This window comes from Heteronotia binoei, chromosome 5, assembly GCF_032191835.1.
Source record: "Heteronotia binoei isolate CCM8104 ecotype False Entrance Well chromosome 5, APGP_CSIRO_Hbin_v1, whole genome shotgun sequence".
Lineage (NCBI taxonomy): Eukaryota > Metazoa > Chordata > Lepidosauria > Squamata > Gekkonidae > Heteronotia > Heteronotia binoei.
The window spans coordinates 166662405-166687727 of record NC_083227.1 but is presented as its reverse complement, the minus strand read 5'-3'; the positions used below and the strand labels follow the sequence as shown (position 1 = coordinate 166687727).

Genomic DNA, 25323 nt, shown 5'->3' with positions numbered 1-25323 from the left:
GTGAGGCAGAGTACGGTGCCATAAACGAATGTGTACTTAACCTAGAGTGGGCAGTACAACTGATGAGGGACTTTAGCATACCTGTAAATTTGCCAGTTTCAGTATATACTGACAACTCAGCAGCCAAAGAACTGACGGAGAACCAAGCTGCTCGAGGGAAAAGCAAGCATATACTTATCAGGTACCAAAATGTGAAGGAAGCAGCGGCTAAAAACCTCATAAAAATAATAAAGTGTACATCGGATGAGAATGCCGCTGATATATTCACGAAATGTTTAACTGCAAGTGAACATGAAAACTGTGTAAAGTGTTTGGGTATACTGGGTTTAAATAGATTAGGAGGTGTGTTGGAGCAAGAATCTACATAAACCCAGTCTGACAGCTACAGCATGACAGCTGGTGATCTAGCTGCCAGGCTAGGTCACAGTGACCTGATCAGCAGACCGGCTTGAGCCGGCAGAAGCCAAGTGATGCAATCTGCTGAGTCAGCACGGCCAGGATTGGCTGCTTGGACTATATATGATCTGTGTGTGCATCACACAGGTCTCTCCCTGTGAGATGGTGGTTAGGCGAAGCACTTTGTCCGTGGAGGTGATATTGTATAGACTGCACAAGAGAGCACTTGTTGTGTATATATGTTAATACACCTTTTGGCACTAGTTGCACGTGTCTGCCTGGTTTTCTTTCCTGAAGCCCTGTGTCGGGCAAGTCATCTCCCTCACTCTGCTACTCCCGCTCCGACAGTTGATGGGGTCTGAACTGACAGTAACTGATGAGGAGAGAGATCTTGGAGTCATGGTAGATCATTCACTGAAAATACTGACTCAGTGCGTGAGTGCAATAAAAAAGGCACATGCTATGCTGGGGATTTTTAGGAAGGGACTTGAAAAATCAGTCAGTACAAAAATGCTCCTGTATAAATCTATGGTGTGGCCTCATTTGGAATACTGTGAGCAGTTCTGGCCACCACATCTCAAAAATATAGCATTGGAAAGGGTACAAAAAAGGGCAACTAAAACGATTAAGGGAATTTAACACTTTCCCCATGAAGAAAGGCTAAAGAGGTTAGGGCTCTTCAGCTTGGAGAAACGTATGCTCTTATATTCTTAAAGTGGCTGGTTCTGATATCACCTAGTGAGCTCCAAGGCTGAATGAGGATTTGAACTTGGGTTTTTCCACTCCTGGCCATAGCATGTACATTGCATAGGCTTGGAAATGTTAGTAAACTGAAGTTAATTGAACCTTTATCTCTATTTCTGGAGAGAGCAGGCAGTAAATCTGCTATCGCTCCTGCTTTCTTATTAGTTCCAGAACATTTTAACACACTATTTTCCCAAGGTCACTCTGAGATTCACAAACTTTACAATCAGAGATACTGAAAGTGAAGAGGGAATCCTGAGAGTGAGGGATAGCCCATATCCACCTCAAGAATAAACAGGTTGGCTGTTCTGTGCACCCAGGAGAACTGAAATTATCTAACTTAATGAACCCAGCAAAAGCTGGATGTGACCCATAAGGCGCTGTAACGCATCTTTACTCACCATCCTTTATTCCCCCCTGTCTCTGGTAGTGAATAAAAGTTAGGTTTTTTCATAATCCTGTTTCCTTGATGTCATCTGTCAGGAGAAGGCCAAGGAAGAGGCCACTCTGGATGAACTACACAACTTGCTACCACGGTGTAAATGGTATTTAAAACCTTGACTTTCATTACTTAATACTGGAAAAGCTAATATTAACATGAATTCTCCTGCTGATTCTCCGCACTAAGATCCACGCTGCCAGCTTCCTTTCCCATATTATGTTGGAAGGAACTATTTTTTGAACAAGCTTAACAGTGGAAAACTGCTTAAATTATGCTGTGCTTGAAACTCTATGCCTCACTGCTACAATATAACCACACAGGGTAGGCTCAGGGGTGGCACTTCCTCCTGCCTTACACCAGGCTACTTATCTTTACAAACTGCTTTACTGCCGACTTCAAGCAATGGCTACCATCTTGCTTCTTCTTCCTAGCCTTTGAAAAGGGTAGAGCAGAGAACCATGAACAAAATCTAGCTTCTGTAGATAACTCACTGAAAATGTCAAGACGGTGTGTGTTTGCAATAAAAAAGGCCAATGCCATGCTGGGAATTATTAGGAAGGGAATTGAAAACAAATCAGCCAGTATCATCATGCCCCTGTATAAATCGATGGTGCAGTCTCATTTGGAGTACTGTGTGCAGTTCTGGTCGCCGCATCTCAGAAAAGGATATTATAGCATTGGAAAAAGTCCAGAAAAGGGCAACTAGAATGATTAAAGGGCTGGAACACTTTCCCTATGAAGAAAGGTAGAAACGCTTGGGACTGTTTAGCTTGGAGAAACGTCGACTGCGGGGTGACATGATAGAGGTTTACAAGATTATGCATGGGATGGAGAAAGTAGAGAAAGAGGTACTTTTCTCCCTTTCTCACAATACAAGAACTCGTGGGCATTCGATGAAATTGCTGAGCAGACAGGTTAAAACGGATAAAAGGAAGTACTTCTTCACCCAAAGGGTGATTAACATGTGGAATTCACTGCCACAAACATGGCCACCTTCAAGAGGGGTTTAGATAAAAATATGGAGCAGAGGTCCATCAGTGGCTATTAGCCACAGTGTGTGTGTGTGTGTGTGTATATATATACACAATTTTTGGCCACTGTGTGACACAGAGTGTTGGACTGGATGGGCCATTGGCCTGATCCAACATAGCTTCTCTTATGTTCTTATGCATATTTGTATTTTATTAACTAATAATATTGTATATGTTTATATGTATTTGATGTTTGTAGTTCTGTTTCTCTTCAGTTTTCCAAGTTACGTTTCCCTCTTTTGAATTAGCATCATTAATAACTGAAATGATCCTTAATAGATCTTGTATGCCTGAGGCCTGTTTTTGTTCAAAACATACATGAGCATCATTTCTATGCACACAGCAAGATTCTCCCAGGAATAACATGTCAGTAGCTCGAGTTGTGTGGTCCAAGATGGAGATATCTCAAGGCAGATGCGGGAGGCACCGACACAAGCAGCAGCAACCAGAGAAGGCTGGAAGGAGAGGAAAATGTGATCTGGAAGACAAAAAAGGCAAGATTAATACCCAACACAACCAACATTGGTCATTTTTTCCCTGTAGACTTCACAGTCAGCTGAAAGTATTTTCTGCTGAATAGTGGGGCATAAATATATTAGTATATAAAAAGTATAAATCTTCTACCAATGAACAAAGATATCAGAATGGATTCACAAAAAATTAGTTCAGGCCCAGTGTTGTTGCTGTTAAGTCTACTGTACTGCTGTAGAAAGCAGACTTCATAGAAACTAATTCAGGCTTAGAGGGGTGTTCTTAACTAGGTATTGAATACACAACTGCCATCAGTTCCCAGATTATGATCTTTTGGTGAATGCAATTTTAAACACAATTACTAAGGAAGTAAATCCCAACGAAATCAGTGCAATTTACTTCCAAATAGTTGTGTACAAAGTCATGACGTGTTCTGAGAAACAAAAAAACATGTCTTGGTATTTGGCTCTTCCTCTATTCTGTCTGCAACGCAGGACGTGATCTTTAACAATTTTCAATGTTTCTTCATTCTGAAGGGAGAGCACCCTGAGATCTAGAAACTCTGCTTAACTTTGCATGCACTTATGTTTTTTTTCTTGCAGGGAGAGGAAAAACCCTGGTCTCATATTCTGGCTTTTTGCACCTGTTGCTGCCTAAACACCTTTAGCTGTCATCACAGCCTCAAGTGCCACAAGAAAGATGACGTGAGAACGCGACAGAATTCCAAGGTGCGGCATTCAGCACTAATGTCTCTGTTCGCACATCAACCGTGTATACAGAAACCCTAAATGAGGTCACATTCTGGCGTTAGACTATCTGACCACTAGATGCAAATCATCAGCTGGCAAGAATGGCTCCACCCACCCAGTCCTAAATCCACATTTATCCAAAGCTCTTATTTTTGCTGGAAGCCATTAGCGGCAACCACACACTCTAAGCTGGGATAGGGGTGTGCTTGATGCAGAGCACTTCCAGTCTCAAACTATGACCTTCAGGAGCAGAAGATACTGCCTCTTTCTTCCAACAGCACCTCAGCCTGCCCTTTGGACAGCATCTAATAAGTACAACCTCCAGGACAGAGGTGTCCAACTCATTTGTTATGAGGGCCAGAACTGACAAAAATGAGACTTTGTTGGGCCAGGCCGTATGTGTACCTATTTAAGAATAAGTAGCAGAGAGGGACGGTGGCTCAGTGGTAGAGCATCTACTTGGTAAGCAGAAAGTCCCAGGTTCAATCCCCGGCATCTCCAACTAAAAAGGGTCCAGGCAAATAGGTGTGAAAAACCTCAGCTTGAGACCCTGGAGAGCCGCTGCCAGTCTGAGTAGACAAGACTGACTTTGATGGGCCAAGGGTCTGATTTAGTATAAGGCAGCTTCATGTGTTCATATAAATTTTATAAAGAACACAGACAAATACAAATATATTTTTTTAAAAACTTAAAACATGCTTAGCACTCATTGGTCTTAAAGATGCTTTCATTGTATTTCTCCCATGGGATCCAGGGAACTGTGAAAAGGAAGCTCTGGCTCTCTCCTTCCTTCCTCAAGGGATGGGTGGGGGGGAGCCTCGGCCAATAGAAGGAAGAGAGGCTTGGCTCAGTAGCTCTGCTGTGCAACTGAGAGAAAAATTAGAGAGAAGTCACTCAAGATAGCAACCAGTAAACAACCCAGAAAGGTTATAGTGACACAATTACTACAATTATAATGCACTGTAATAACAACTTTATAGGTAAAACCAATAATAACACTTGTACATTTTAAAATGGAACATTCTCAACACAATACTAAGTCCATAATAATACAGTTTCAGTAGTAGAGTTCCAATGTACAGGCGGCCAGCTTCATTTCCTGCTTCCAAGTTTCTTCCAGCAAAGGACCACTCTACATTCCTTTTGCCAATGGAGCTGCAAGGTAAATATTCTTCCAAGTAATTAATGAAATATTCTCAAAGACACACACCAAACATTCCAGTCATACAATCAGAGACTACAAACTTGTTAACAATATATCCACACATCTCACCTTTCCACAAAATCTCTGTCTTGTTACACTACTTACACACTCCAATAATTCTAAGAACTTCCAACTGGAAGGCAACTTCAAGCTCTTCCTCCTTCAATAGTTAACTGAAAACATAATACACACCATTAACGCAAAATTAATAACACCAATACCACCCCGCAAATTACATTCCCCCAGCCAATACACTTACATCACACTTCTTATAGTATATTAAAAATAGACAACAGTCTCCTCATTATTCAAATAGGCAACAGCTCAATACGGCTCTAGTGGCACACTGTTTTAAAAGCCTAATCAGTTTCACCAGTTGCACACAAACGCTTCCGTATACTATCCACAAACCACTTACAACTCCCTTACATTTTTGAGCATGATCCAAATACAACAACATCTACAAACATCCAATTCATAGAAAACATGAAAAGTCTACTGAATTTTTTAACCCGTATGATGTGACTGAGTTTAGACGATGGATCCAGCAACATTCCTCTCTTAATAAAGTCATTTGCACATCCCTCCCTGTCTCCTGGAATATTTATATAGGACTACATATTTAAAGCTGTCATACACGTGGCCCTTTTCCTTAAAATGATTTACGAGAGGTGCTTCTCTGACGTCATTTTTAATGCGGCTTCTATGCTCCAAAATACGGACTCTTACCTGGCGCATGGTGTTACCCACATATGGGAGCCCACATTCACATAAAATTAAATATATGACGTTCCTACTAGCACATGTTGAGTAATGTTTCAAGGAAATACGGGGGCCACCTACACTGAGTTCAAACTTCGATACCTCTAGCGCTTGAGCGCATACAAGGCAACATTTCATGGATGATGTCCCATTAAAAAAATCATCCCCCTCACTATTTACCTCCTCTGTATTTAATCCGGAGTGAACCAATTTATCTTTTATATTCCTAGAAGAAGAAGAAGATATTGGATTTCTATCCCGCCCTCCACTCCGAAGAGTCTCAGAGCGGCTCACAATCTCCTTTACCTTCCTCCCCCACAACAGACACCCTGTGAGGTGGGTGGGGCTGGAGAGGGCTCTCACAGCAGCTGCCCTTTCAAGGATAACCTCTGCCAGAGCTATGGCTGACCCAAGGCCATCTCAGCAGGTGCAAGTGGAGGAGTGGGGAATCAAACCCGGTTCTCCCAGATAAGAGTCCGCACACTTAACCACTACACCAAACTGGCTCTAGTTCTTCTTCCTAGTTCTTCTATATCCAATAAATGGTGTTCTCTCACATCCAGCTAGTATCAAATGTCAATGACGCATTATAATTCCCCTTATCCCCCTCGTTAACGGGGTATAGTCAAATGCACACGTAATGCAGTCCCTCCTTCTACGTTCTTTTTTCTCAAAGAGAGACATCCTGCAAATGCTGCCCGCCTGTTTTCTAGCCCTCCTTACAACATCACAGGGATAGCCCCTCTTTAGAAACTCATCTGCCAGTTCTCTACTGTCTCGTTCATAATGTACACGCTCAGTGCAGTTCCGCTTGAGCCTAATAAACTGGCTGTACGGAATGTTATTTTTCATCTGCACGGGAGGGAATGACTTAAAATGGAGGAATGAGGTCTTATTGGTAGGTTTATAATAGGTGTGCACTCCCAATTTTCCCATCTGCTGTTTAGATATGGTTGTATCCAAGAAGGATATCTCGCTCATATTTTGACAACTAGTAAAACGAATGTTAGGATGAATGTTGTATCATTAGCAACCATTCTCAGGTCATGCAAACTGTACGACATGAGCCGTATTGAGCTGTTGCCTATTTGAATAATAAGGAGACTGTTGTCTATTTTTAATGTACTATAAGAAGTGTAATTTAACTATTGAAGGAGGAAGAGCTTGAAGTTGCCTTCCAATTGGAAGTTCTTAGAATTATTGGAGTATGTAAGTAATGTAACAAGACATAGATTTTGTGGAAAGCTCTATTGGAGAAAGGAATGTAGAATGGTCCTTTGCTGGAAGAAACTTTGAAGCAGGAATTGAAGCTGGCCTCCTGTACATTGGAACTCTACTACTGAAACTGTATTATTATGGACTTAGTATTGTGTTGAGAATGTTCCATTTTGAAATGTGCAAGTGTTATTATTGGTTTTACCTATAAAGTTGTTATTGTACTGCCTTATAATTGTAGTAATTGTGTCACTATAACCTTTGTGGGTTGTTTACTGGGTGCAACTGAGAGAGCCTGGCAAAGCAAGCTATTCCTCCCCCCCCTTCCTCCTCAAGGGAGGAGACTCAGCCAATGGAGAAAACTGAGGTTTTGCTCTGTAGCTCCTGTGTAATTGAGCAAGCCCTGCAAAGCAAGCTGTTATGCAGAAGGAAGCAAGATACAGGGAGAAGGAAGCAGATGACAGCCAGTTGCTCGGGGGCCTGATAGGAGCTCTCTGGGGGCCCTGGGAGGCATGTTTGACGCCCCTATTCTAGGGTAATCATTACACTGACTAGACATTTTCTCTGTTCTCCAATATTTGCTCCAAGACTAGTATAAGTCAGATCTGCCAAAGAATAACACAGATTCTCCACAGCACTGGGCAGAGAAATTACCTTGCAGGGAGACTTTCAGGAAATAGTGAGCATATTTCTCCATGAAAGCTCTGACTTTGGTGACGGATGTGACAGGCCAGCCACTGTGTAGGTCAGCCTCGCTAACAGAGGCCAAGAGGTAGTAGTCAATGAAGTGTGCTGCCGTTGGCAGGCAGAGGTTCCAGTTGAAACTTTCCAAGAGGAGCAGCTCCATCTTCAGCAGATCTTTTTTCGTAAGCGTCAAGTTGAGGCGGCACATGTAAGCAAAGTTGTTCAGCTGCTCCAGTTTTGGCACCCTGTCCTCTTTTTCTTCAAATTTGCCTATTGAGATTAAAAAAAAATTTTTTTTGGAATGAAATCATCTTTTTTTTTCTGTAGCTTTTAATGTGTAAAATAGCCTGAACTCATTTTATACATGACATCCATCAGCAGAAATATCTGGTGAATTCAAGCCTAATTTAAGTCTACTTTAACTAACCACTGTCTAAACTTGCGTCAGCATACTACCTATGGTCCATTCAGGTTCCTCAAACCAGGACCCGAAGCTGGCTTATCAGCCACAGTCAGCCTTCAGTCGTTTTGCATTATGTGTGAAATAGTCTCCTGGCTTGTTTCCGGCTGATGCTCTACACCGGCCTTGCCTACAGAGTTACTTGGCGAGAGTAGCTCAAAAACCAAACTGTTCTTGCCTTCCCTCATGTTTTGCTAGCCTGGCTCTGAGCCTGCCTTTCCTCTCCAGCCCCACTTCTGCTTTCATAAAGACACAGCAACACGCTGCACTCTTCAAGGAAAAAAGCAATGCCAAAGGAGCTCTGGCTAGAAGATGATGATATTGGATTTATATCCCGCCCTCCACTCCGAAGAGTCTCAGAGCGGCTCACAATCTCCTTTCCCTTCCTCCCCCACAGCAGACACCCTGTGAGGTAGATGAAGATATTGGATTTATATCCCGCCCTCCACTCCGAAGAGTCTCACAGCGGCTCACCATCTCCTTTCCCTTCCTCCTCCACAACAGACACCCTGTGAGGTAGATGAAGATATTGGATTTATATCCCACCCTCCACTCCGAAGAGTCTCACAGCGGCTCACAATCTCCTTTCCCTTCCTCCCCCACAACAGACACCCTGTGAGGTAGATGAAGATATTGGATTTATATCCCGCCCTCCACTCCGAAGAGTCTCACAGCGGCTCACAATCTCCTTTCCCTTCCTCCCCCACAACAGACACCCTGTGAGGTAGATGAAGATATTGGATTTATATCCCACCCTCCACTCCGAAGAGTCTCAGAGCGGCTCACCATCTCCTTTCCCTTCCTCCCCCACAACAGACACCCTGAGAGGTGGGTGAGGCTGGAGAGGGCTCTCCCAGCAGCTGCCCTTTCAAGGACAACCTCTGCCAGAGCTGTGGCTGACCCAAGGCCATTCCAGCAGCTGCAAGTGGAAGAGTGGGGAATCAAACCCGGTTCTCCCAGATAAGAGTCCGCACACTTAACCACTACACCAAACTGGCTATGCTCCAGCCACAGAGGAGTTAACAGCAAAGCTATCCCTCTGCCTTTTCTATCCAAACTAAGTTAGTATTCCAGGCTGTTCCTGCTCGGTACTGGCCTTTTCTGTTCAGCAGATTGTATGTAACACAGTTCACCATCATGCCTATTGCTTGAGTAGAATAGGTGGTGGTTGTTCAGGGACTTTTGTAGAATACTGAACACTCTGGGAACATTACAGGCAGGCAGTATTAGCAAGGAGATGGAACGTGTTAGGATGCACAACTAAGACCAGGATGTCTTAGTTGTGCACAGGGGCCTCCTGCAAGGATCTTTTCTGGTCTGGCAACGTGGATTTATTTTATTATTTATTAGATTTATATCCCGCCCTCCCGCGACAGGCTCAGGGCGGCTAACAGCAGCTTAAAAACATTAGCAATTTACAAACGTATTAAAATTAAATACATAAAAAAGATTTCCATACATATTAAAAATCCAAGATGGCAAGCTTCTGATTTCCGTTATATTAGTTCAGCGAGATTGTCGGAGCGGAAGGTGATCGCCACCTCCCCCTAGAGGTGGCGGAGGCTATTACTGAGAATGCTCTAGTGCTGGTCAATCGAGCTTCTTTTGGTCCAGGGATCTGAAGGAGATTTTGAGGCCCTGAATGTAGTGCTCTCTGGGGTGCGTATGGGGAAAGGTGGTCCTCAAGGTAGACATGTCCCAGGTCATATAGGGCTTTAAAGATTATAATCAGCACCTTGAAGCAAATCTGGAACGCCACAGGCAACCAGTGTAACACTTTCAGCACAGGTTGAATGTACAGGTAGCTCCATTAACAAACTGGCTGCTGCGTTTTGCACCAGTTGCAGCCTCCAAAGTTGAGTCAAGGGCAGCCCCATGTAGAGGGCGTTACAGTAGTCTATTCTTGAGATGACCATTGCATGGATCACTGTTGCCAAGTCATCGCGCTCCGGGTATGGAACCAACTGCCTTATCCGCCTAAGATGGTAGAATGCAGATTTGGCAGTGGCTGCTACCTGGGCCGCCATTGTCAGCGAAAGCTCCAGGAGCACCCCCAAGCTCTTGACCCTTGACACTGGTGCTAGTAGCGTCCCATCACAAGCTGGCAAGGGAATTTCCCTACCCTGGCTGCTGCAATTCAATTTCAATCAACTCTGCCTGAGCCATTTCACTAAGGCTTGCAATGACAGGATAGGGCGCGCTTGCGAGGGAATTTGGTTGAGCTGTGTGTGTAGGCAGGAAGGAATTTAAAGTTGGAAGGAGTTAAAGTTGGAAGGAGTTAAAATTGGAAGGAGTTTAAAGTTTATTTTACTTTTTTGTGGATGAGAAGATTTAACATAAAATTTTCCAGCTTCCTGGTACAAAAGGGTTGAAGTGGGGCTCAATGATGGCCAAAGATTCCCTACCCTTGAGTTGCTAGAAAACTGGTGCTGCGGTGAGGCTTTCCCACAAGGTAGATGCTATCAAACAGGCTGGGATATCTGACTTTAAAAGTTTTATTAGTTTCAAAAAGTTGGGAATGGGGAATAAGGAAAAAGAAATAAAGATTACAAATCAGTCTCAGTGAGTATCTCTGCCTCACTAACCTGTTACAGTTCTTTGAGGGGGTGAACAAACATGGACAAAGGGGACCCAATAGATGTTGTTTACCTTGACTTCCAGAAAGCTTTTGATAAAGTTCCTCACCAAAGGCTCCTTAGTAAGCTCGAGAGTCATGGAGTAAAAGGACAGGTCCTCTTGTGGATCAAAAACTGGCTAATTAATAGGAAGCAGAGAGTGAGTATAAATGGGCAGTCTTCGCAGTGGAGGACGGTAAGCAGTGGGGTGCCGCAGGGCTCAGTACTGGGCCCCATGCTCTTACTTTGTTCATTAATGATTTGGAGCTGGGAGTGAGCAGTGAAGTGGCTAAGTTTGCAGATGACACTAAATTGTTCAGGGTGGTGAGAACCAGAGAGGATTGTGAGGCACTCCAAAGGGATCTGTTGAGGCTGGGTGAGTGGGCGTCAATGTGGCAGATGAGGTTCAATGTGGCCAAGTGCAAAGTAATGCACATTGGGGCCAAGAATCCCAGCTACAAATACAAGTTGATGGGGTGTGAACTGGCAGAGATTGACCAAGAGAGAGATCTTGGGGTCGTGGTAGATAACTCACTGAAAATGTCAAGACAGTGTGCGATTGCAATAAAAAAGGCCAATGCCATGCTGGGAATTATTAGGAAGGAATTGAAAACAAATCAGCCAGTATCATAATGCCCCTGTATAAATCGATGGTGCGGTCTCATTTGGAATACTGTGTACAATTCTGGTCACCGCACCTCAAAAAGGATATTATAGCATTGGAAAAAGTGCAGAAAAGGGCAACTAGAATGATTAAAGGTTTGGAACACTTTCCCTATGAAGAAAGGTTAAAACACTTGGGGCTTTTTAGCTAGGAGAAACGTCGACTGCGGGGTGATATGATAGAGGTTTGCAAGATTATGCATGGGATGGAGAAAGTAGAGAAAGAAGTACTTTTCCCCCTTTCTCACAATACAAGAACTCATGGGCATTCAATGAAATTGAATTTGCTAAGCAGTCAGGTTAAAATGGATAAAAGGAAGTACTTCACCCAAAGGGTGATTAACATGTGGAATTCACTGCCACAGGTCATGGCGGCTACAAGCATAGCCAGCTTTAAGAGGGGATTGGATAAAAATATGTCCATCATTGGCTATTTGCTACAATATATATATATATATATATATATATATATGTGTGTGTGTGTGTGTGTGTGTGTGTGTGTGTGTGTGTGTGTATGTGTATGTATATATTCCACATATTCCAAATTTGATAATTTAAGATGTAAATCTTGGAAGAATTTCTCCTGATGATCGTTTGGGGCATAAATATTTGCCAGTAGGATTTTTTTATTGTCCACTGTAATTTCCACAAATAGGGTTCTTCCATCTACAGAGGCGTACTGCAATCGTGGGTTAAATTTATCCTTAATATATATTGCCACTCCCCTTTTCTTTTTATTCATATCTGTTGCTGTAAATAAACTGCCAAGTTTCTTGTTTTTCAAAAGATGTTGGTCTTTAGTTAAGATATGAGTTTCTTGTAAGCAAATTATATCCATTTCCAATTTTGTCAAATATCTAAAGGTCTTCCTCTTTTTAACAGGAGAATTGAGCCCATTCACATTAATAGAAATTATTGATGCCAATATGGATTTCTTATTATCTTTTTTAGTCTGTTGTCTTGTCAGGTATTTCCGTGGTTCATTTGGATTCTCTTCACCAGAGCTTTCTTCTTCCTCTTCATCATCCTTCTTTTCCTTCCCCTCTTTTTCTTTCACTCTATCCAGAAAGTTCTGGGCTTTGAAAATGGAGTTTATCCTGTACCTATTCTCCCGATAGGTAAAAATGAGGCCTTCCGGCATTAGCCATGTATAGGTTATCTCTCTTTCTCTCAGGAAGCCTGTGAAAGCTTGGTATTCTCTCCTCTTTTGTCTCACTGGCCATGGTACCTCTCTCAAAATTTTCACCATATTTCCAGCTATCATCATAGGTTTGTCTCTTGCTTGCTTCAAAATATCATCTTCTGTCCTCTTCCTTGTAAGTTTTAAGTGAACTTCACTGGGTAGTTTATTCCATCTCGTAAAGCTTGATGGTACCCATCTAACTTGATCAAACTCTTCTTCCATCCTTTGAGGAGTCACCTGTAGAATTTCAGCCAAGGCTTCGCTTAATATTTTCTGTATATCTTCAGTTTTCTCTTCTGGTATGTTTTGGAACCTCAGTATATAGGCAGCTCTATCTATTTCCAATTGCAAGAGTCTGGAATCATGTATGTTCTGTTCTTTTCCCAGTTGTTCCATCTTTTATGTATTATCTGTCACCTGGGCATCTAATACCTTTAAGGCTTTATTGGTCTCTGCTGACTGTTTACTGTTCTCCAAAAGCTCTTGTTTGCTCTCTGCCATCTGTTCTCCAATGTTATCTACTTTACTAGTCAACTGTGCTATGGCAGTTAGAGTATTTTGCATCTCTTTCATATTTCCCTGCATGGTTGCAAATTTCCCTGGGCCAGATGAGGAGCTGGGTGAAGATATTGGTGGTTTACCTTCTCGATTTTCTTTCTTTTCTTTTTTTTACTGTTTCTTTAAAACCAGTTGCAGCTTTATTTTCCATCCTTATTAAAGGAAATGCATTCACAGCCACAAGGTCTGTATACTGCCTCTTCGGGGTTTGTTTTGGAACTCAATATTCCTGTTTATAATAGATAAGCTAATCTCAACCAGACAGTGCCAGTATTATGGAAAAAGGAAACAGCCTTCTAGCTTCTATCAACAATTTGCCAAACCCAAAACAATGATAAGACTAATAATAAACAGAGTCTTTTTAGTATAACACCCTTAGTACCACTTAGCCAAAACACTTCAACTCACTGAAGCAGAAACAATTCGCTATAACAGATCTTCTACCAATGATAGTTCAATTAAAGTCCAAATCACTACAGAATCATCCGACTGCTTCAAGGTACAAATTTGTAATCCAGGGCTGAATGCCCTATTTATAATCCACAGGTGAGATCAAAAATTAAATATTAAACAAACAACCCAAGAGAAAAATAAAAACCAAAATTGGATCAGACACTCCCCAAAAAATAATAGCCAAAAATAAGACAGACTCCAAGTATAGTGAATAAAAAAAGAGGAGACATGGAAAAATACATCTAAAGCCAAAAATATTCAAACCATATCAAAAATGTTCAAACCATATATGTAAAAAATAAATAAAAACAAAATTAAAGGGTTATATCCATAACATCCACCATAAGAAAATTATAATCCACTTTAAAAATTAGTACAAGTATTCTTCCTTCAGCCAACAATCAGGTTATATTTTATAATCCAATATACAGTACCCACCAGGATTTAAAAGTCTAAATGGAGCTCACATAAATTTGTTCAGAGCACTTCTGCCTAAATGTCAAATTAATTCTTAAGCCAGCTGTCCTTCTCGTCCATATATGCTTGCCAGCAACTTTCCCAAAGTCAAATCTTTCTCCAAAAGGAAGCTTAAAACAAATCAGTTAAATTCAGCCATCAAGTCTCTTCTATGTTTGAGAATTAGTGTGATTCTTCTCATGTAGGGATTATAAGCATCATCAGGTTAGGCAGAAACTTTGAGAAGCCTCGAAAGAGAAGGAGAGAGAGAGTTCCCCCTGCCCCTTCTCCACCTTTGCCTCTATCTGAATTCCGCCTCAGCCTCAGTTCTCCGTTTTCCTGCTTGACAAAAACAGTGCTTCAAAAATCAGCAATAGAAAGAAAACTCACAGTCTTGAAAATGTAGATGCAGCTTGTCTCGCTACTGCAGAGTGGCTTGGATCAGAAGGAAAAGAAGAGGAAAAGACCGGCAGTTGACCCTCGAGCCATTTAAAAATGGTGATTGGAGCTGCGAGGCTTAGAGTGAGCTGGGATCGGGGGGGCAGCCGCCTTCGCTGTCACCCCCGTTCAACCGCTCGACCTCTCCGCCTTCCAGGACCCTTTCCGGGTCTCAGAATCAAGTCGCCCCTCGTGGGGGACCCCTCTGTGGTCCGATTTAGAAGCGGCTCTGGATGTGCCGGCCTCAGCCACTCCTAAAGGCGTGTCGCCGAAACTGGAAGTCCGAAACAGGCTGGGATATCGACCACGTCTATCATAGCGAGGAAACAGGGAAAGCGCTCAAGCTAGAATTTGCCAAGACAAGTAAAGATTCACTGATCACTGCAGGATGAGCTTTCGTTTCATGCGCTAGCCGCAGTTAAAGTCATGGTTTTGCATTAAGTGTGAATCAATCCAGTGTGTCTTTTTTATAGTTTGTTCCTGGCTTATGCCAGAATAGGAAAAGATTACACTCAAACTTCAAGGGGTTGCCTAAGCCACCGTCCAATTCCCATGTTATTTCAGCTGAGATTTAAACTTTAGAAACAATAATCTGAAAGTCACGTTATTCCTTTTAAAACTGAAGAAAAAAAGCAATCCTATTTATTTTACGGTAGTCAGGCCTGGTGCTGGAGTTTCCAGCGCTCCAGGCCCCTCCTCATTGTAGCTAAATTCACACGAGCACGCTGATGACGTCACGATGACATCATCAGCATCATTGGTCAGACTGATGATCCTGACCCCCCCCCCCGACTTTGAGGAGGCCGCCCGGGGCTTGGGAAGCCTCCATAAAGTGCTCCCCCCCGGTCCGACTTTGTGAAGGCTTCCCGAGCCTCGGGTAACCTCCGCAAAGAGCTCCCCACCCATTGCAGGAAAGCTGATCGGGGCGGGGAAGCTGACAGTCACCTCCCGCGCGCCTTGCAAGGCGTGCTGGATGCAAGCCCCTTGCCCTGCTCAGACTGGTGATCATGACCCCCCTGACTTTGTGGAGGCCACCCGTGCCTCGGGAAGCCTCCACAAAGTGCTCCCTCCCCACCTGACTTTGCGAAGGCTTCCCGAGCCTCGGCAAACCTCCGCAAAGCGCTCCCCCCTGCCCGACTTTACGAAGGCTTCCCGAGCCTCATCAAGCCTCCACAAAGCGCTCCCCCCCGCCTGACTTTGCGAAGGCTTCCCGAGCCTTGGCAAGCCTTCGCAAAGTGCTCCCCACCCATTGCAGGAAGGCTGATTGGAGTAGGGGAGCTGATGGTCACCTCCCGCGTGCCTTGCAAGTTGCGCCAGATGCAAGTTCCTTGCCCCGCTCAGCCTTCCTGCAACGCAGGAAGGCTGATCGGGGCGGGGGAGCGGACAGTCGCGTCCGATGCGCCCCGGCCAGACTCATGGGGGGGAGCACCCAGCGGCGACCCCAGCCAGGGTGGCGCCCTAAGTGGCCGCCTACCCCGCCTACTCCCACGCGTCGGCCCTGATGGTAGTTGAATTTCAGTTCTCTCTAGGTTACTTTGCAAAATGTGCAATTTTGTACATCTTGTTTAATTTTTTCTCTGTATTGTTGATTAGATTTTATCCATATCAGCAATTTTCTGTAAATTACATATACATACACTTTTACATTACAATTTAACATTTAGTGTGTTGGTTATTCTTATGGTTTTCTTTCATAATTTATTTTGGAAACACCTCCCCCTTTCTAAGAGCCCCGTGGCACAGAGTGTTAAACTGCAGTCCTAAGCTCTGCTCACGACCTGAGTTCGATCCCTGGCAGTAGCTGGGTTTTCAGGTAGCCGGCTCGAGGTTGACTCAACCTTCCATCCTTCCAAGGTTGGTAAAATGAGTACCCAGCTTGCTGGGGGGGGGGGGGGGGCGGAGTGTAGATGACTGGGGAAGGCAATGGCAAACCACCTCGTAAAAAGTCTGCCATGAAAACGTGAAAGCAACATCACCCCAGAGTCGGCAACAGCTGGTGCTTGCACAGGGGACCTTTCCTTTCCCCCCTTTTCTCTATTTCTCTCAGATTCAGTTTAAATTGACCCTGCCCATTTTTTTTTTACCTCTGCCTCAACAAGTTTTTTTTCTGTTTACTATCAACACGTTTTCAGCATTGCAGGATTTAAATTAACATGAACAACATCCTTTTTTGTGAGGGCAAAAAACAAAGGGCCAACAATGGACTAAGGAAAGCTACAAGACACAACACACTGAGCAGCAGCTTCTCCTTTTTTTTGTTTTATGAGGGGTGCTCCGTTCTCTCCTTTCTAGATTTAAAATGCCACAGAATATTGCTGCACCCGAAACCATTATAGCCATCCTCATCAAGGGCATGCCTAAAGTCCTGGTAAGCATTTCTTTACTCCCGTAACAGCTCCCTTGGGGAAACAGTGTTGACCCTTAACAACCAGACAGCTTATATCGAAGGTTTTGTGGTAGAAAACATAACGGTTGCTCAGGATGAGCAGTACAAAGATTAGATGCCTTACAGGATACACGATGCGCTGATGGCCACCAGCTGAGATGGCTTAAGACAAGGCCTCATCAAGTTCATGGAGGAGGCTTGGTCTGTCAACAGCTATTACCTCTGTTGCCTAAATGGGACTTGTAAGCTCACAGTCTGTCTCTCTCAGAGTGCCAATTGTGGAGTGGGGACAGCAGTGCTGGAAGGTTTCTGCCTCCATGCTCTGCTTATGCACAGGGCTCCTACAAGGAAGCATCTGGTTAGCCACTGTGAGAAACGGGACGCTAGAAAAGATGGAACCTTAGTCTGATTCAGCAGATTCTGATACAGCAGATCTTACCTGAGGAGCAGCTTGGCCTGGTTAATTCAGGTTGGAGTGTTTCCTAAGTTATTGTTAAAATGCTAACCTTACCTGGAAAAGCTCTAACGGTTCTCATGCGAAGTTACCCACTAGAATTTTCTCCCTCATGTGAAGCTATATGTGTTGGGATGTAAGTGCTTACAGAAACCTAATTTTTTACCCCCTGAACTGGCCGTGTTAGTCTGGAAAGGCAATATTATGGGCCCAACTATTGACGGCTTATTTAGACAAGTACGTACTAACAAGCCACAATGCAAGAATTCATGCAGCTGCTACATTCGAAGATTTAAAGCCTCACATTACAAGAACCCTAATGCACCCTTTAGATGTTTCAGGGCAACACAGGAGTTGCTTTTTGGACTGCTGGCAGACTTATGGGTTCATCCCACCTAACACTCAACTGTCCATCAACTGGCCCTACCTACATGCCTGTAGGCCTTTAACCATGACAATGGCATGTGAAGGAATTTAATGAAACAGCACCCCCCAGTGCTAGCTAGTGTAACATCACAAGGGTGACTCTTATAATCTAAAACAGGGTATCCCATACTTTTTCTTCCGTGGCCCGGTTATTTTTACACTTCTCCTTCGTGGGCCACTAACATTTGGGGATGGAGCCAGGAGATTTTGGAGGTGGAGCTGGGAGACAGGAAATGATACCATTTCCTGTGGTGTCACTTCCAGGTCAAGGAACAAGTGACATCACTTCCAAGGCACAGTGAACCAAAACCCCACCTCTTCCTGTGATGTCACTTCCAGGGCACTCCCCCAAACCTGCCTGTTCATGTTACAGTGAACACACAAACATCTTTTTGTAAAAAAGGGCCACCATGTGTAACACTGCACTGTGTTAGGGTTGCCAACTCCAGCTTTGGAAAGTACTGGAGATTTGGGGATGGTACCTGGGTAGGGCAGACTTAGGGGAGAGGAAGGCATTCAGCTGGGTGCAATGCTGAAGGGGAGACCCCTGAATAATTAATGAATAACTCTATAATAATAATAAATGAAAATATGCTCTTGTCTTTAAAAAGCAGAAAGGGCGTCTGATGTAATGTTGAAGTTGCAATGTGATAAGAAACCAGACAGCCCAAATGGGTGTGAGTCACAGATGTGTATTGATGGCAGACACGTTTCTGTAAGGAAACTCCTTGCTGAATAGATAAGCAGACACACTGGAAAACTACCAGGGAGAAAGGGGAGGGGGGAATTGAATCTGATAACTATGGGGGCCAGCCGCAGGCCTGCTTTGCTTAAAATGGATGGTTTGAGAAGTGAGCGGGGGTTCATTATTTTTGGGAGCTTTGCTGCCCAAATGAACCTTGCTATTGGTGCCAAATAGTAAAATAGCTCGTTTTCAATCGGTAAGTGTGCGGCCTCGTGATTCTACTGCTACAATGCCACAAAGTCTGTAATCTGAAGCTGCCATTTCCTCCTAAGGAACTGATTTCTGTAAGTTTGGAGTCCAGTTAGAATTGCGGGATATCTCCCGGTCCCACGTGGAGGTTGGCAGTTAAACGCAAGATATTTCCTCAAAATCAGGTGCGGCCAAGTGGCCCTGTCAGTCAGCCACCAGCCACAGCTCGACCTTCGAAGTTGTGGATAACTTCAGCTCCAGGCAAAACGCATGCCTCACCTTGCTGTTAGTCGGCGGCTCCTGGATGTAAACGTTGCTCATGCCATTCACTGCAGGATTATGCCGCACTTACGGAGGAAACACATTTTCTCTCATCTCCACATAATATATGTGAAATAGGCACATTCGGCTCCCAAGCCACAGTATGGGCACCCCTGCTCTAAAAGGTGCCACTGGACTCAAAATTCATATTAGGCTAACTTTCAGATAAGAATTTTCACCTACTAACATAACCTCCATCTTATCTGGACTGAGTTTCACCTTATTAGCCGCCCCGTGGCGCAGAGTGGTAAAGCAGCAGTACTGCAGTCTGAACTCTCTGCTCACGACCTGAGTTCGATTCCGGCAGAAGCTGGATTCAGGTAGCCAGCCCAAGGTTGACTCAGCCTTCCATCCTTCTGAGGTCGGTTAAATGAGTACCCAGCTTGCTGGGGGGAAAAGTGTAAAAGACTGGGGAAAGCAATGGCAAACTACCCCATAAAAAGTCTGCCATGAAAATGATGTGAGAGCAACATCACCCCAGAGTCGGAAATGACTGGTGCTTGCACAGGGGACCTTTCCTTTCCTTTCTTCACCTTATTGGCCCTTATCTAACCAGTTACAGAATCAGATACTTGTCAGAATATCCATAGCCTCTTCCTAATTTAGATGCAAAAAAGAAATAGATCTGGGTCTCGACAGCATACAAATGATACATCATCTCAGGGGTGTCAAATTCATTTGTTAGTAGGGCCAGATCTGTCATAAATGGGACTTTGTGGGGCTGAGCCATGCGTGTCCTAAAATGTAATGCCAGATAAAGATACGTAGACTTTATAAAGAACACAGGCAAACACAATTAAAGATATTATTTCTTAACTTAAAGTACAAATATACTTAAAACTCTTGCAATATTTTGTTTAGGAAAGGTAGAATAGTGGGATTTTGCAATGCAATTTTAAAAATAAAACATCAAGGAAAAACACAAGGATCACACAGCAAAAAACTAAAAATATAAAATGCTCTCAGACTGGGAAAACATGAAATAGCAGGGCATTTCAAGCTTCTTTCCCCCCCTGCCCCCCCGGTCTGCTCAGATTAGAAAAGGCAAGAAAGGAAGGCGGGAAGGAAGGAAGGCTGACTGACACAAAGGGAGGGGGAAGTGGGAAATAAAGCAAATAGAGGAAAAAGGAAGGAAGGAAGAGTTGAAAACAAATAGAGAAAAAAAGAAAGAGAAAGGAAATAGGGAAGGAAAAGGGAGGGAAGAAGTGAAAGAAAGGAGGGACAAAAACAATAAAGCGAAAAGAAAGGAAAAGAAAAGAAAACCAGAAAGAAATGGGATGGAAGCAACTCACCTTTAAAACTGCTGACTCTCGCTGCACAGCTTGGCCCGCTGAGCCCCACCAGCCAGCAGGAAGTCACAAGGCCCCCACGAAAGTACAGCTGAGTCCCCTGACTTCCACTGGCCAGTGGGAAGCCAGGAGGCCCCCCGCGCCAGCACTGCTGGGTCCCCTGACTTCTGCTGGCCACCGGGAAGTCAGGAGGCCCCCGCACAAGCGTGGCTGGGTCCCCTGACTTCCGCTGGCCAGTGGGACATTGACGGGAGGCCCCGCAACCTGGCATTGAGGCCTGTGTGGCCCGGTGCTGGGTCATGACCCTGCCAATGGAAAACACCAATCTAAAACACTTTCTAGGTGCGTTCCTGGACATGTCTTGTCAGATTTCTAGACCAGGGGTCCCCAACCCCCAGGCCACGGACTATTAACAACCGGGCCACGGAGCAAGGCAAAGGCGCTGCACTGCCCCTTTCACCTGCCCAGGACACGGGTGGACAAAAGAGGTAGCAAAGCCTTGCTTCAAAACACCACCTCTTTCATCCGCCCAGGTCCCGGGCAGGCAGTAGGGGCAGTGCAGCAGCGACCTTCGCCTACCCCTCATTTAAAGATCACATGGAAGGGCAAGGCTGGGGTCAGCCTGGGGTGACAACTGCAGCACCGCCCCCCACAAACACTGGTCTGTGGAAAAACCGACTTCCATGAAACCGGTCCCTGGTGCCAAAAAGGTTGGGAACCAGTGTTCTAGACCACGATGCTATAATGAATTCTTGTGGACAGGCTCTCAGCATTTTCACCAAAAGCATCACAATGCAAAACTTCTTTCTGTTTTTTCAGCACATTCAATGGGCAAGATATATTAGTTGCTAGGAAAAAGACCAATCACATTGATACATCAACAGACACATACTTGCAAGGAGGAGGCAAGCCATTGAGATGACGCATAGTTGTTTGACGGCAACATCATGGCGATCCATAAAGAGGTCCAGCAAGTAGACTGCAAGATGCCGGGCCGTGGGACAGAGTTGGCAGCGGCTGCTGAGGATAGTCAAGAGGTCAGCCAAATAGCGCCGCATCCCCATTTGTGAAGAATGAGCTTTGTACACAGGCAGTTTCAGCTCCTATGGCAACACAAAGAAGTTTGGCGGGGAGGGGGGAGGAGAGAAGGAGAGCTAAGGGGTATTAAAATGAATATCCATGTGGTCATTAGAACGCCTAGTTCAGCATTTGCTGCCTGTTTTGGTGAATGCTTAGCAACTAAAGCAATAAAAATTTAGCCACTCTTTTTCAATAAATATACAACACATTTTGAAAGACAATTAACTTTGCCTTTGTCATTCACTGTCTTTAGAGGGCTAGTGATGAGGCCATAAATACTAAGAAGAATAAGTCCACCAAAAGCTAGTGCATTCTGCATTAAGACAATATTATCATGGGACAGATTAATAGCCAACATCAGTTATAGGAATAATTTTAGAAAAGATGTTGACAGGGTTATTTATCAACTGTCCATTATATGCTTAAGAGAAACACTCTCACAAAGTTATAAATACTTGTTTTATCATTATTGGTTTGCTGCTGGGTTATGATTACATTATGCCTGCTGTCGGTCATTTGCAATTGCTGGATTTTACCGGTTTATTATATTGTTTTTAATTATTTTACACTGTTGTGCTTTGAGATTAAGAAAAGAGCAGAATATAGTTAGAGCCATAAAAAAGATCTTTCATTTTATTCTTTTAATAATCAAGTTATACATGGTCTTTGTAAAACTTGGTGACAGCAGAATTAAAACTCAAAAACAGCCTCGCTTTAATACTTTATCCATCCCACAATGATTTTCATATTCACAGGGCTTTTTGGTAGAAAAAGCCCAGCAGGAACTCATTAGCGTATTAGGCTACACACCCCTGACATCATTGGAAGTGTGGTCATCCAGCCACACCCACCTCATAGAGCCGGTAGATCGTGAAGCAGAATTTTTGCTCACAAGACTCTACATTTTAGAGGGAGAATTGCTTGGGAGGCTCCTTTAGAGCAGATGCTTGCTTCAAGAACACATCTGAACCCAACCTTCTTCTAAGTGGGACTGTGACAATTGTGAAAACTAGAGAGTATCACAAAGTCACAGGGTACAGCCTGCTCTTGTCCAACTCCAAGTAGTGTAACAGTATGATACTCCCTCAAAGCAAAATACTCTAAGCAAAATTCTGCACTTACTAAATACCATCATGGCAGGAGATTTCAGTTATAACAGAGCAATCATTTTTTCTAAAAAGTTCTATAATACTGATATGAGACTAACAGATCAAAATCAGTACCTCTTTAGACTAGGCTTGATTTGTACAGCTTTGAGCATTCTGTGTGAAAACGAAAGAACTAGAAGTTGCTTCCAAGAATGCCATTGTGAAAACACTCTGGATTTCCTTATACGACCATCCACACAACTGATCTTATTAAAAAAAAAATGTTTCCAGTTCCAGGAAACCATGGGAAAGGGTATCAATACAGGTAAAAGCAAGAACCTCAACTTCTATTCAACAAGTTATGCACCCTTAAAAGCATAAATAACGCCAAAATAATTACATCCCGGTCCCTTCTTGTATATGACAAATTAATGGATTATTCATACAGCAATAGGGGAGGGACAGTGGCTCAGTGGTAGAGCATCTGCTTGGGAAGCAGAAGGTCCCAGGTTCAATCCCTGGCATCTCCAAAAAAGGATCCAGGCAAATATGTGTGAAAAACCTCCGCTTGAGACCCTGGAGAGCCACTGCCAGTCTGAGAAGACAATGCTGGCTTTGATGGACTGAGGGTCTGATTCAGTAGAAGGCAACTTCATATGTTCAATAAATAGTACATGGTTCTTCCTGCGTATTAGGCCCGCAATCTTTTAATAATACATGAAAGGCTTCAGTTAAATAGTTGGCAAGGACCAAACTTAACTGCCAGTTCTATAAATTAAGGGCATATTCGCCTGTGGAAGCTTATTTTGAGCCTAATAATGTTAAGAGCATCCCTTCCTCCGACCAATAGATGCCAGCCTTCACAATAATAATAAAAAAAGCTATCTTCTACTTTCATCCATATCCTCAAACCGGCACTAACTGCTCAGCAAGACAGATCCAATCCCTTGTGTGATTGATAAACCAAGTACTACGCATGTTTATAAAGTGTCAAAAATGATTTTTGTAAGCAGTAGCTCCAACAATTAGAGACAAATTGGAGGGGGGGGGAGATGGGAAATAAAGAGTGAAAGAGGTGGAAAGAAAGAGAGTGACACAGAGAGAAAATAGATGGAGGAGGGTGGGGGAGGGAGGAAGGAAGGAAGGAAGGAAGGAAGGAAGGAAGGAAGGAAGGAAGGAAGGAAGGAAGGAAGGAAGGAAGGAAGGAAGGAAGGAAGGAAGGAAGGGTAGACAAAGAAACAAAGAAAGCAAAGAAACAAAGAAAGCAAAGATAGTGGACGGAAGAAATGGAGAGAAAGGACAGGAATATATGAGAGAGAGAGAGAGAGTGAGAGAGGGTGGGTGGGTGACATGGAAATAAAGCAAAAAGACGGAAGGACGGAGGGATGAACATCCACCCCTCTCCTCCTCCCCATGACTCCCACTTACCCACCATGTAGTATCCAATGCTGTGCTTGCAGCTGTCCATCCCCAAGGACAAGGCTCTACCCCCCGCATGACAGAACCCCCATCCACCCAGTAGCCTGGGAGTGGCCACAGCCACTGCCACACATGGCCCCTGGGGGTGGAAGTCTGTCCCTGGGACCATGCGGGCTCTGATGCTGGCATGGCCGCTTGCAGCCACCCCCTCAACAAGGCTCCAACCTCCCCATCCCCAGAAGATTCCCATCCACTCACCCACCCACTTACCCTTCTGGCTCATAGTGGTAGCGGCAGGAGGCAGAGGCAACAGTTGCAACCCCCCCCCCCAACTCATCCTGGTGTGAATGAGGGCTGCTGGGAGCTGGGCTTAGCTGTCACTTGACAGGGCCTCCCGCCCACCCACCTCTTTGCTTTAATGCCTTCCCTCCACTGGACTCCGGAGACCTTTTTTGAGCCGGAGACCGGGCTCAGCCAGCCGGAACAGGGTTCCAGTGCATTCCCCCTATTAAAAAGCCCTGCAAATTCATATGCGTTGATTTGTAATACATACATTTGTAAACAGTTACTAAATTTTAATCCAACCCGCTGATTTTACGACCCAGAGTTTCGCACTGAAAGAAACAAGGAGATTCCAGAACAAAGATCAAGGGACGCTTAGCTCAGTAAAGGGTTTAGGGGAAGTCAGTTAAAAACAATTACAATACATTTTTATAAGCTACGGTCATTATTTTGCATTTTATTTAATCATAGTGCCAAAAATGACATTCCTGCATACTCCAAATCTAAACATTGCATCTTTCTAAGCTCACGACAGCAAAGTTCTTGAATAAAGGGGAAAGCCAGTTCACAAAGCAAGCACCTTCTAAACCACTGCCAGGGCTCTTAAAAGAAGGCCTTCAATGTAAATATTTACGTGATGGTCAAGAGGACTCATTTCCTCAGGTAAACACATTTCTCTATCTAGGCACCAGACTCAACTAACATGACAATTACATCGCACTGCCCGGGCTTGGCTTGAGAGGCACCAGCCTTTGGTTTTACCTCAGGGACCTCTATACAGAAGTCTTTAAAGGTCCAGCAGTTCAGCCGGGGATAAAGTACTTTATAAAAATTTGCCCACAGGTGTAACAGAAAAACCTGGATTTGAAAGATATCAGCTCTTTATAGAAATCCAAAATCAAGGGAAAACCCCATGTGTTGCTTTTTATTGGGACCAATCAAAATCAGAAAACAAAGGGTACAAGCTTCTGCGTTCACAAGAACTCTTCATCAGGCTGCGTGTTACAAAACTGTATCTGATGAAGTGAGCTGCAACTAACGAAAATGCATCTGATGAAGTGAGCTGTGACCGACATATTCCAACTTATATGTGCCCATGAAACTAATTCTATAGAGTGTG

At 43.9% G+C, this 25323-nt stretch overlaps 1 protein-coding gene across 1 annotated transcript in view; it reads right to left on the bottom strand.

Annotated features, from left to right (window-relative positions):
• The window catches only part of CCNJL (cyclin J like), a 39821-nt gene that overhangs the window by 8080 nt on the left and 6418 nt on the right, over positions 1 to 25323 (bottom strand). Inside the window, exons 2-4 of the mRNA XM_060240662.1 lie at positions 21227 to 21437; positions 7669 to 7968; positions 2932 to 3091 (exon numbers count right to left, since the gene is read on the bottom strand). Of these exons, the coding sequence (XP_060096645.1) occupies positions 2932 to 3091; positions 7669 to 7968; positions 21227 to 21437 (671 nt within the window). The remainder of the gene's footprint in view (positions 1 to 2931; positions 3092 to 7668; positions 7969 to 21226; positions 21438 to 25323) is intronic.